Source organism: Larimichthys crocea, chromosome IX, assembly GCF_000972845.2.
Source record: "Larimichthys crocea isolate SSNF chromosome IX, L_crocea_2.0, whole genome shotgun sequence".
Lineage (NCBI taxonomy): Eukaryota > Metazoa > Chordata > Actinopteri > Sciaenidae > Larimichthys > Larimichthys crocea.
Genome location: NC_040019.1, coordinates 13,298,221 through 13,311,893, shown reverse-complemented (window position 1 = coordinate 13,311,893; position 13,673 = coordinate 13,298,221). Strand labels below are relative to the sequence as shown.

The window sequence follows — 13,673 nt, the reverse complement described above, 5'->3', positions numbered from 1 at the left end:
TCCCGCAGACTGTCTAAAACCTGGACGTAGTCTCCGTGACGTCCCCGCAGACTGTCTAAAACTGGACATATCTCCGTGACGTCCCCGCAGACTGTCTAAAACCTGGACGTAGTCTCCGTGACGTCCCCGCAGACTGTCTAAAACCTGGACGTAGTCTCCGTGACGTCCCCGCAGACTGTCTAAAACCTGGACGTAGTCTCCGTGACGTCCCCGCAGACTGTTAAAACCTGGACGTAGTCTCCGTGACGTCCCCGCAGACTGTCTAAAACCTGGACTAGTCTTCGGACGTCCTCGCAGACTGTCTAAGACCTGGACGTAGTCTCTGTGACGTCCCCACAGACTGTCTAAGACCTGACGTGTCTCTGTGACGTCCCCGCAGACTGTCTAAAACCTGGACTAGTTCCGTGACGTCCCCGCAGACTGTCTAAACCTGGTTAGTCTCCGTGACGTCCCCGCAGACTGTCTAAAACCTGGACATAGTCTCCGTGACGTCCCCGCAGACTGTCTAAAACCTGGACGTAGTCTCCGTGACGTCCGCAGACTGTCTAAAACCTGGACGTAGTCTCCTGGACGTCCCCGCAGACTGTCTAAAACCTGGATGCAGCTCCGTGAGTCCCCGCAGACTGTCTAAAACCTGGACGTAGCCTCCGTGACGTCCCCGCAGACTGTCTAAAACCTGGACGTAGTCTCCGTGACGTCCCCGCAGACTGTCTAAAACCTGGACGTAGTCTCCGTGACGTCCCCGCAGACTGTCTAAAACCTGGACGTAGTCTCCGTGACGTCCCCGCAGACTGTCTAAAACCTGGACGTAGTCTCCGTGGCGTCCCCGCAGACTGTCTAAAACCTGGACGTAGTCTCCGTGACGTCCCGAGACTGTCTAAAACTGGATGCAGTCTCCGTGACGTCCCCGCAGACTGTCTAAAACTGGACGTAGTCTCCGGCGCGGAGGTTGATGGTTGGTGCAGAGGGGAAAGTCACTTTTTTGAGGAAATAGTTCCATTCAGATTTTTGGATGTTTTGAAATATTCGTGTACTTTTACATCAGTAAGCTTGAAGTATTTGTACGTAGTCGAGAACGCAGACGATAATTATTGACGTGATTATTGATCATGTTTTTCTACTGTCGGCTCGCCGTCGCTCAGCACATTGTTTGACGTGACCGCTCAATTTATCATTAGTTGTTCGGAGCTAACGGATGAGTACACTTTCAATTTAGTTCCGCTGCTTTCTCCATTCATCACGGCGCCCTCGCCATCCATCATGTCCTGCTCACATCCATACCAAAAACCACTCTCATAAGTTTAAATGCATATTAATCTTCATGCTAAGATAATTTCTATTAATGAAGCGAGCGTTTATTTGATTATTCCTTTGATGAAGTTGCATGGTGGTGTGGAGAGGCGTTGACAGGATGTTGTGTCGCCCGCTGAGCGTGAAAGTGAGAAGCTCTGAGCGTGTTTCTTTTGTGTACATTTCCCAGGAGCCGCCGCCGCCGTCTTTCTTCATACAAGCAGCCTGAGAGAATTGGAAAGTTGCAGCGATAGATAGAGTGACCTGGAAACAAAGCAATCAAGGTTGGGGATGTGGCGAGCCGGCAGCGGCAGCCCCACTCGCGCTGCTCTGTCAATAAAGAAGAAATACCTCTGAGCACGAGGCCGAGGCCAAAAGGAGTCTGCAATTTCACACCTTCATGTACTCACAGGAGGACATTTTTCACGGGACTCCGCCTCTGCCACGGACTGAGAGGGGGGCGGGGTCAGCGGTGGGCGTCCAATCACAGCACGAGTACATAATTGAGTTCTGAACTAAATTCAACCACAGACGGACTCTAATCAATGCTGACCAATTAAAGCTGCTGTGGTTGGACGATGTAAACGAGCCCCGCCCCCTCTGCCAGTCAGCTGATTTGTGTGTGTGGCGTGACTGATCCGTGGTCAGTTTGATCCGATCCAGCATGACTGCCTCAACGTATGTATGAACACGTATGAACCACCACACCACACACACACCACACACACACACACACACACTGACATGGATGTTACATCTACAGTCTCCAAAACTTTAAAAACATTGGAAACTTTTTCAAGTTACTGACAATAGTCACATGTTTGCATTTAAAATGACCACACATGAGCTCATGGCCACCAACAGGTGTTATGGCGCATGTTAACCACAAATATAATAATATATATATATATATATATATATATATATATATATATATATATATATATATATTCTGTGCATGTGAACAATCTGAAGAATGCTCCACAGGTTTGAACTCTGTCAGTTTGATGGAAAAGATACTAAGATGAGAGAGCTTCATTCTGCCCGGCAGAGTGTCTTCTTTCTTCTTCTTCTTCTTCTCTCTCCCTTTGGGATTTTCCCATCAGGGGTCGCCACAGCGAATCAGCTGCCTCCATCTAACCCTGTCTTCTGCATCCTCTTCTCTCACACCCAGCTACCTTCATGTCCTCTTTCACTGCATCCATAACCCCCTTTTTGGTCTCTCTAGGCCTCCTCCTGTCTGGCAGTTCAAAACTCAGCATCCTTCTACCAATATATTCACTATCTCATACGAATGAAGTGTGTGCCACCTGGTGCAGGAGTTAGATTCTGGTTGCAGTGTTTTCATTCAGGATATATGAGGCGTTTTGATGAAACCAGCCCAGTTTGCAAAACTGTGTTTAAGAAACTGAAAAAAAAACTGTAAAATCAAACAAAATGATTATTACCATATAATAACACAAATATGAATGAATGAATAATTCATATCTAAATTAATTGAGCGTGATTTAAGAGACAATATTATATAAATAATAATATTCACATGAATGTTTCAAACTAAAGAACAAAAATCTGAAACGTCTGACGATCGCGTTTCACGTAACGAGATAACGAAGCGTCTCTGCGTACGTTACACTCTGACTTTTTATTTTGTTATTTTCTGTGTGAACCTGAAAGATAAAGCGTCTGATGAATCTTCCGTCACGAAGCTTTAATATTTTATTTCTGTAGCTGAACTATGAATAAATAATATAAAGAGAGATTTTATACCATCATATTTCATTCTATATTTTTTTTATTTCTGTAGCTGAACTGAATAAATGAAGATAATATTGAATACTTTGCGTGTATAACGGAGCCTCGTCTGCGTACGGTTACACTTTTAGTTCGTTATTTAAGACGTGTGTCGTGAAGTCAGAGCTTTAATATTTTCTTATATATTTAATACTGAATATAACATGTATTGATTGTAATAAAGCGATCAGCTGTTCAGTGACTGGTCGTGGTCACATTGCCGCAGCGCTCTGATTACGGACATGGTTTGTTTTCGATCGCTGGGCATCAGTACACGTTACAGCAGAACAATGTATTTAAAGGCATTACACTCTAACTAATGGCGACCTCTCAGAGAGCTGCAGTCATTTAGCCTGTGGTGGTCGGGCTGCTCGCTTCCCAGCACAGCGTCATTTAAATGATGTCCTCTGTGGACTCTATTCAATTTGGAAATGTTTCATATTTACTTAGTGTACCTGCATTGCATTTGTATAGATCACTGTGAGGGTAAGAGTAAATCAAATCAACATATTGGGCCATACGGGCCGCTCGTGTGCAGCGTACAGTCGGGTCAGTCCAATGCCTTTTATGATGTCCCTCTGAAATCTATCTGAATCACATTAAATTGGATATAAAATGTGCAGACACATACATCACAGTAAATGGTGTGGCGGGCATCGCTCGCCAAGAGTCCCACCTCAACAATCGGTTATGAATCGGCTTTAGATCCTATTAATAATTCACAATCTGTTAGGGGAGAACAAAATTTCTGTTCAAGCAATTTGAGTTTGCAGGATGTTATTACAGGCGGGAGGTGGAGGAGGTGGAGGCGGTGGTGGAGGCTCGGCTGTGTGTGGAAGAATAACTCCATGTTATTTCACAGTCTCTGCTTTCTTTATTAAAGCACCGTCACAGTAAACTGTCGCGCCCCGACTCAGCTGTGTGCCGTTTACCCCATTCTTCCCATCCATCCATCCACCCACATCCACCCGCCGCCTCCATCACATGAGACGAGCCTGAATAATCAGCTGATGGTTTCATATCTGCGGAGGTTATTTTACTGCGTGTTCATCTGTTTTCTATAAAAACGTCTCAAACTATTAAAGAAACATCTGCGCCAGCAGCAGCTGTAAAATATCAATAAATAAAATATACACAAAAAGATTCTGTCAAATAAAGGATGCCGACTCAGTCTGTGCTTTTATTTGTGTAGTAGAGATAAAAACATCAAGTAAATAAAAATAAATGATTTACATATTTTAGAATTTAACAAGAGAACGACACAAAAAATATATCATTCAATATGAAAGTGAATTAAATCAGACACATGTATTTCATATTTATACATATTCATAAATAACGCTGCAGCAGATTTTGTGTTCATATTTCCAGTTATTTTAATTTTTTCTCATGTTTTGATCTTTTTTAAAAGCTTCTATTTAAACTGATCAGTTTTACAGAATCTCATGAATGTTGGATTCATCTAAAGTCAAATTAAACATCCATCGTCTGTTCACAGAAATATATTTTTTTTTATTGTTTAAAAATCTGTATTATTTGAATCAGCATTTTATTTTGAGAAAAGAAAAATGTCTCTATGAACGTCGACGCTGGAAAAATAAAATCATGAGAAGAAAAGTGAGTTTAAACGCGGCCGACAGGAGAGAGTAACTAAGTACATTTACTGCTGAGAGAAACGTGAATTTAACTTTAATTTAATATATTATGAATTATCTGATGATCCACAGCAGCACACTGTAAAAAATGAATTTAATGAACGACCAACAGCTGCAGCTTTAAAACACATAACCATAAATAACATTATTCTATTAAATAATTATTTCAGTAACATGTATTCCGTCAGTACTTTTGATACTTTAGTATATTTTATACTGTAGTATTTATAACAGTGCAAGTAACTATACACAGGTCTGTGTGTACTTTGTGTCTTGTGTATTTTATGTTTATGTTAGAGGAAGTCAAAACTCGTTTAATGTTTTTTTAAATAAAATGTAAAAATTAGTCTGACTTAACTGATGTGGACATCATCCTTTAATAATCGCTGTTTGTGTCCATCATTAATTTATGTAATAATGTTCATGTTTATCAGTTTCATTTAATTTTTCTTCTTCTGCTGCGTCCTTTCATTTATTTATATTATTTTATTACATTACATTACATTGCATTTAGCAGATGCTTTTATCCAAAGCGACTTACAGAGGAGACAGATTTTTTATTTATATATCAGATTTATTATCTATTTATATATCGTATTTATATTATATATTCTATTTATATAATTATTCATGTATTGATATTATAAAAGCTGAATAAACATCCAGCAGGTGACCGCTCACACTCGCTCTGCGACCTTCTGCCGGGTCTCGACCCACAGCTTAGACCACGTCATGTTTTGAATTTTTTAAATTATTTTTTCAGTTTTCTGTCGTTTTGTCAGAAATTTTTAATAATTTGACAAAAAACAAACAAACAGAAAAAAAGCAGATTTATTTAAACAAAAGTTTTGATGTTTGATTAAAGATAAAAAATAAATGAAACAGACAGAAAACAAACAAACAGAAAACAAACAGACAGAAAACAAACAAACATTTAAAAAGAAGCAGAAGAAGAAGCAGGTCGTCTCCTCAGCAGCTCTCAGCTCCGTGTGTTGTCTCATGCTGCCTCCTGCTGGTGGAAACTCGCCGCTGCACTTTAAAATCAGAGTTTAATGATGTCGATGCAGATTGATCCAGTTCACACAGAGACAGGAGGATTGTCTCAAACCTGCAGGACCTCCAGGACTTCCAGGACCTCCAGGACTTCCAGGACTTCCAGGACCTCCAGGACTTCCAGGGTCTGCGGGACTTCCAGGACCTCCAGGATGTGTCTACAGGCCGTTGTGTCCGGCGATGATGCTGCTGTACTTCTTCTGCTGCTCTTCTTTGTACGATTCCTTCACTTTTCCTCTTTTCAGTCCTCCGTCCCTGAAAAGTACACAAAGTACTTCATTACTGTCTACCTAAGTGAAGTGTAATGAAGTAATCTGAGTACTCAGTGGATGATCCTCACCATGCCAGGTCCAGCAGACCTCCTTGATGAGCAATCGCAGATTTCACTCTATTAGCAAACTGAGCTGCATCCTCACCGTCCTGCAGAGTACACACAGAGTACACACAGTACACACAGAGTACACACACAGAGTTCACACAGAGTACACACACAGTACACACACAGAGTACACGCAGAGTACATACAGTACACACACAGTACACACACAGTACACACAGTACACATACAGTACACACACAGTACACAGTACACACAGTACACACAGAGTACACACACAGTACACAGTACACACACAGTACACATACAGTACACACACAGTACACACACAGTACACGGTACACACAGTACACACACAGTACACAGTACACACAGAGTACACAGTACACACACAGTACACAGTACACACACAGTACACAGATATACCATCCAGTGTTAGTTTCATTTCTTTGGTCACATGACTCCTGAAACCAGAACATGGTTTGTCACATGACCTCTCCAGTCAGCTGATCACTTCCTGTGTAGTTTCATTAACTGAAGCAGACACAGACGGTTAGCAGTTAGCGATTAGCATTAGCTCCAGGCTAGCTTCAGACAGGTGTGCGTACCTGGATGGTCATGGGGGGGAGGTACCACACGTTAACCACGATGGCCCAGCTGGTCATCATCCTGAGCAGGTAACTGACCATGTTGTATTTGCCGCTGTTCCAGAACGCGTCGCCGAAACGAGCGTCGTACTGAGAAGAGACACGCGTTAGCACACAGCTAGCTAATGATGCTAATGAGCTAGCTACTTAGCTCGTGTTTGGCTAACATTAGTTATCAATGTTAACTGGCTAGTTAAGGATCGATGTAGCTTAGCGAGCTAGTTAACTAGTGTTCACCAAACGGTTTCACCAAAAATCACCAAAAACCACGGCAAAGTTTACAATGGGTGTGTATTGGTAGAATGTTCCAGAGCTAGAGTGGAGAGGGAGAGAAACATTTGTCAAAAAATACATTTGCAAACGGCTCTCGTGGCCACAAATGTCACTCTACAGAAATAATTTCTACATAGAAACGTAGGAAAATTCGTGGGCTACGCAGCGATATCACTGCTGAAGCTGTCAGACTTATAGTTTTGGCTGGAGACGCACTGATGCTCCAGGATCACCCACCGACAGCCCCATCTACTCCCATGTAAACTGGGAGGGGAGGAAAGTTCCCCAAGGAGCACGGGCACCCGTTTCTTTCTCTCTCTCCCCAGGTCACATTTTTTAACTTCCACCACTGAAATTCAGCATTCACATGGTCGACAAGATGAGGATGCTCACGCTCATTTGGGCTTTTTGATACCACCTACCGTTTGGCATTAGTGTCCACTAGTTGGAGGGGCCTTCATTTAGAGATTTTCTGTGTCTCTCAGCAGTCACTCACACACCGACAGAGCACAGCTGCAGTTAATTGCTCTGACCTGCAGCTGACCCTGGTTGCTCGGCAACCTCAAGCTGCCTTTGACTAACTGTATTAAAGTCTCTGTGCTGCTGCAGTGTCAGTAATGTCTGTCAGACACACTCTACATTTATTACACAGTTTAGGTTAGGATCGATGTAGCTTAGCAAGCTAGTTAACTATATTTAGCTTACAATACCTAGTTAAGGATTAGCTAGCTAGTTTGCTCTGTAGCAAAATGTTAGCTAACTTATTAGCATAATACTTAGCTAGCTGGCTAGCATTTGCTCAATTAACTTTTAGACGAGCTAACATGTAGCTAACACGTAGCATTCTATGTAAAGGAAGTGGACCGTACTGACTGAGGCTGCTCAACTATGATTGGAGCAGAGAGTGATAAGGGGCGGGTCGTGGAATTGGACTAATCGATTGTTGTGTTTTTCACCTTGATTGTCACCGGGGTAGATCGTCCCTCCGATTCAAAAATCCCTTTTGAACATCATGACCGACGTTTGTTGATACAAGTTCCTGTTCAAGACAGACACGAGTTATGCAACCATGAAACCACCATCATCACCATCACCATCATCACCGCGCGCTCTGACCTTCAGGAAATATCAGGATGGGCAGGTTGGTCTGGCTGCGACGTGAGCTCTGAGCCTGCAGACAGGAAGACATGTTCATGAGTCATCATGATGTGTTGTCATGACGACGTGCTGAATATCCTCTTTCTTTAGACCGCTGAAGCCTCAGGTGAACTTCACATGAACTGTCGCACATTCAAAGCAGAACTCTCCACGAGATGTCATGTGACCACAGTCATACTGTAAACATTAACTGTTCTCGTCAGCTGACATCCTGTAAGAACACGAACACGCTGTGACAGCTAAAGCTAACACGACACCTGCAGTTCGCCTCACCTGCTCGTCACAGCGTGCCGATCTTTCATCTCCGACCTCTCAAACCAAACATGAGGACATGACCTCACATGGACCTCTGGATGACCCCCATCAGACCTCCATGGATCTGACCCACCTGTGGACGACACAGCGGGTGACATCACCACACGCAAACAGCTGAAGGACGAGACAGCCCCCCCCACACCTGTCGCCAACCACTCACCATAGCGTAGCAGCCGTCGTTGGCCAGAAATCCCACATCGATGGGCGTGGGGTGGTTGGCGACACAGATTCCTCTTTCTGAGGTTTGTTTTCTCTAGAGGGGAAACAGGAAGTGACGATGCTTCGTTACAGCTGCGGCGTGAAGATAAATGAAAGAAGCGCACCAGCCGAGCGGACCCACCTGTTGTGGTAATGGATGGTGGCCGACAGGCCTCTGGCAAATCCTGTAGCAGGTCAGGTGGACCAGCTCGCTCAGCCAGTTCTTCGCACTGATCAACAGAAAATAAAAAATCATAAAGACGCCAAAACAGACACGAGCTCTGCGCTTGGATCGTTCTGGTACCTGCTCTCAGGCAGCAGAATCCAATCACCAGAAACCGTTCCGATGACGGCCACGAGGGCCGATGATGGCCAAAGTGATCTCTGCAGGGCGACGACAGGTTCATCATCATGTTGATGCTACGCTAACTAAATCAGTGGAATGATGCCTGTCATTCACGAATGTTAGCTCGGTTTGTTAGCTGCTGTCAGCTAACGTTACATGAGTTGTTAGCTGCTGTTGCTCATGTTAGCTGGGTTGTTAGCAGCTGTTGCAGCACAGGGTAGTGTTAGTGTTGTACCACAGGCGTTTTGGACCACTGCAGGGGGAATATTGACGGAGGCGGAGCCAGTGTCGTGCCAGAACTGGAGCTGGACCATACATTAGTATCAGTAGTTAGTAAGTGGGACGCTGTGGTCCTGAGGTAAAGTTATGTCGGATCAAGTCGTAACAGACTGGACCAGATGACTCCTTTTAACATAAAGGAGGTGTGATCCTCCTCAAGCTCACAGCTGATTGGCTGCTTCGCCTCACACTGACTCAGAGGGAAAGGACGCGAGTGTAGCGTACAAAGACGCCATGCCCCAGATGATGGTGAGGCGGGAGGCTGATGTATCGGAAGTTCTGGTTGGTTCGGGTGAGGAGGTCCAGGAGGCCAGCTCCTCGAGGGAGAGCGCTGGGTACCTGGTCGTCCACGTGCTCTCCACACCTTCATGTAGAAGTAGAAGGCGTCGCTCAGACGAACTCGCCTCCCGACAGCTGCCCCACCTCCTCCTCCCTGGAGCCCCCGCTCGCTCAATGATCCTGGGACCACAATCACAGGACTGTGGTTACCCAGACCAACACAGACACATACGTTTGAGGTATGTGCCCAGGGGCGCTGAAGAGTTCATTTAAACTTAAACCACACGCAACAAAAACGCCAGTAAGGCAATGTATCGTAACGGAACGTAATGCAAGTCAATGTAACATATGTAACGTAAACACAGCGTAACCTAGTTAATATGTAAGTGTTAACCATGTAACGTGCCAGAAATTAACGTAACACGATGTATGTGTAATGTAGAACGGAAGTTAGAACATACGTTAATGCAGTCAGGACTGGCCTTGAGTCGCTCGATTCTCTCACAGTACATATGTTTCCACAGTAGAAATCATTGGTCGTGCTCTATGTGGATAACACAGATATGTGTCTGAGATGATGATGATCCACTCCTGAACTCTCCCTGATGAATAAAAGCCTTGTTCTGATGGTCACCCTTCTTGTTTCTGATGGTCCCCTTCTTTGTTTCTGTGGTCACTCACCCTCCTTTGTTTTGATGGTCACCCCTCCTCTGTTTCTCTGATGCGTCACCCCCTTCTTGTTTCTGCTGGTTCACCTCCTTGTTTTCTGCTGGCTTCACCTCCTTGTTTCTGATGGTCACCTTCTTGTTTCTGCTGGTCCCCTCCTTGTTTCTTCTGCTGGTCACCTCCTTGTTTCTGATCGTGTGTCACCTCCTTCTTGTTTCTGATGGCACCCCTCCTTTGTTTCTGATGGTCATCTCCTTGTCTGATGGTCACCCTCCTTTGTTTCTGATCATGGTTCAACCTCTTGTTTCTGCTGGTCACCTCCTTGTTCTAATGAGTCAGTTTGGTTTCATGTAGAACACATCAGACCTCTGTTGTTTTTAAAAGAGGTTAAGGTTTTTTTAATTTAGTTAACGGGAAGAGGTTGCAAGCCGAGGAGCAGCAGCCAGAGCAGAGCCAGCAGCAGAAGGGGCAGCAGGAGGGTTTGCGGCCAACTCTGACTTCTCCCTTAATGTACCGCTTTGTTTCTAATCTGCAGATGGGGATGAAGGAGAGATGATGTGGGGGATGACGGAGAGGCCCCGTGGTTATTTTTAAAAGTCTTGGTTTCACATGACCCTGTGTACCACACTATATGTAATGTGAACATATTGCAGACATGACCCAGTGTGTTTTGGACACCAGGCTTGCTGTTGACTCAACTTGTTGCAATCAGCTGTTGCTCATCATCCGGAGACAAGGCCGATGCTGAAACTGAACCAATGGGAAAGCCGCCATCAAGTCCGACATCGGGGCGTCACATGATCTGTGTCTGCAGTTTGAAAACAAACACTCATACAGAAAAACACAGTGTCCTGAGAGGGGGAAAAAGCAAGCTGCTTGCTTCACTGTAAAACTCCAAAATGCTGAACACAACTTAACTCTCTGACACTTTAAAACTCACTGTTTAAAAACTTTTCAACTCACTGTAAACCTTAACCACTGTATCTATGTTAATATTTTTTTTTAAAAAAAAAAAACAAAAAAAAAAAAAAAAAAAAAAAAAAAAAAAAACACTTTAACTCTCTGTAAAACTCAGCTCACTGTAAACTTTAACTCTCTGTAAACTTCCGCTCACGTCAACTTTAACTCACTGTTAACTTGTAAACTTTAACTCTGTGTTTTATAACTAACCCTTGTGTAAACTTCAGCTCACTGGTGATTAAACTCTTAAAGTTTTGGGCGTAGCCGGAACTGTAACTTGTAAAGCAGCACTTTGTCAATAACTCATTCAACTGTCCTGTAAACTTCAGCTCACTGTAAACTTTAACTCACTTGTAACTGTATAACTTTGTAACTACGTTACTCATGTAAACTTCACGTCACTGTAAACTTTACTCACTGTCAATTAACTGTAAAACTTCAACGCTTCACTGGTAAACGACTTCGGCTACAACTATCGCACGTAAACTCTTACATCTGTAAACTTTTATTGACTGCACTGTAAACTTAACTCACTGAATTAACGTAAAACTCTATTAAATTCTCTCCTGTAAGAAATCTCTGTAACTCGCTCACGTAAAACTTCAGCTCCTGTAAATACACGTAAATTAGCTCATAAACTTGAAACGAACTTCAGCTACTGTACTTTTAACTACTGTGAACTTTAACTCTCTGTAAACTTCCCTACTCTCCTGTTAAACTTTAAAACTCACCTGTCAACTTCTACTCACTTGTAAACTTACTCTCTGTAAACCTTTAACTCACTGTAAACTTTAACTCTTCTGTAAACTTTACAGCTCACTGTAAACTTACTCCTGTAAACTTTAACACTGTAAACTTAAGCTCACTTACGTAACTTTACACTCACTGTAAAACTTAGCTCACTGTAAACTTCAGCTCACTGAACACTTTAACTTCACTTCGTCAACTTACCCTTAGTTGTAAAACTTTATACGTACTTACTCCTCTGTAAAACTTTCTCTCTGTAAACTTTCAAGCTCCATGTTAAATTATTTCACTTGAAACTTTAACTCTCTGTAAACTTTAAACTCACTGTAAACTTCTACTTAAATTACTCCTTGTAAAACTTTACACTCACTGAATAGCTTCAGTTCTGTATAACTTAACAGTCCATCCTGTAACTTACTCGTTAAACTACGCTCTGTAAACTTTACTCACTGTAAACTTTAACTCCACTGTAAACTTTAACTCTGTAAACTTAAGCTCTCCCTGTAAACTTCTACTCACTGTAAACTTTAAACTCTCTGTAAACTTTAACTCTCTGTTTTGAACAAAATCTTAGCTCCCTGTAAACTTTAATCTACTTGTAAACCTTTAACTCCTGTGAATTATTTTAAAACTCAGCTCACTGTCAACTTTAACTCATGTAAAAACTTTAACTCACTGTAAATTCAGCCTCTTGTAAATTTAATCTCACTGTAAACTCAAGCTCACTGTAACTTTAAATCTCTGTTAAACTTAACTTCTGTAACTTAACCACTTGTAATACTTTAATCCACTTAAACTTTAACTCTCTGTAAACTTCAGCTCACTGTAAACTTTAACTCTCTGTAAACTTTAACTCTCTGTAAAGTTTAGCTCACTGTAAACTTTAACTCACTGTAAACTTTAACTCACTGTGAACTTTAACTCTCTGTAAACTTCAGCTCACTGTAAACTTTAACTCACTGTAAACTTTAACTCACTGTGTTTTAACGTGTCCAGGAATCAGGAAGCAGCTGGTCTGCTAGTTTTGGGGAAAGGATAACAGAGCTGACTGATAATATAAGGAAACAGAACTCTACTTCCTGTTTGATGCAGGCTTTAATCTGGACTCACCGTTGGGCAGAGGTACCGGTACATCAGGCTGCTCCTGCCGTCCTCTTTGGATCCGTAACGTGGCCCACTGCAGAGAAGACAACCTCTGACACGCTTGAGACAACCTCTGACACGCTGCCTCCTGCCATCATTTCATCACATGTGAAGTCTAGAGGAGTGACGGCACGCCGTCTGTGTCACTTACCTCCAGGATGTGGACCAGGATCTGGATGTAGACGCCCGTGACCCCCAGAGAGAGGCCGAACATGGCCGGGAGCATGATGAAGAACACCACCACAAACATCCACACCTGGAAAACACCTACAGCCACGCCCCACAGGTCCTCCATGTCTGACAGGTCTGAGGTCAGCTCATCATCTGCAAACAGGACAAACACCAGAGTCCTTTTTACTACCCACAACAACCAACCACGACCCACAACAACCAACCACGACCCACAACAATCCACCACGACCCACAACAACCAACCACGACCCACAACAACCAACCACGACCCACCACAATCCACCACGACCCACCACAATCCACCATGACCCACCACGACCTGGTTCTTCTCGTGGTTAATA

At 43.3% G+C, this 13,673-nt stretch overlaps 1 protein-coding gene across 1 annotated transcript; it reads right to left on the bottom strand.

Moving 5' to 3' along the window:
• Positions 1 to 5,619: 5,619 nt before the first annotated feature.
• Positions 5,620 to 13,461, bottom strand: gpat3 (glycerol-3-phosphate acyltransferase 3). The gene is given in 16 exon segments (XM_027282240.1): positions 5,620 to 6,047; positions 6,133 to 6,212; positions 6,738 to 6,922; positions 8,006 to 8,074; positions 8,077 to 8,088; positions 8,166 to 8,195; positions 8,198 to 8,220; positions 8,481 to 8,547; positions 8,550 to 8,595; positions 8,683 to 8,756; positions 8,759 to 8,775; positions 8,863 to 8,898; positions 8,900 to 8,940; positions 8,943 to 8,950; positions 13,108 to 13,174; positions 13,292 to 13,461. Coding segments are annotated over 16 exon segments (996 nt in total). The 5' UTR covers positions 13,436 to 13,461; the 3' UTR covers positions 5,620 to 5,950.
• Positions 13,462 to 13,673: the final 212 nt, after the last annotated feature.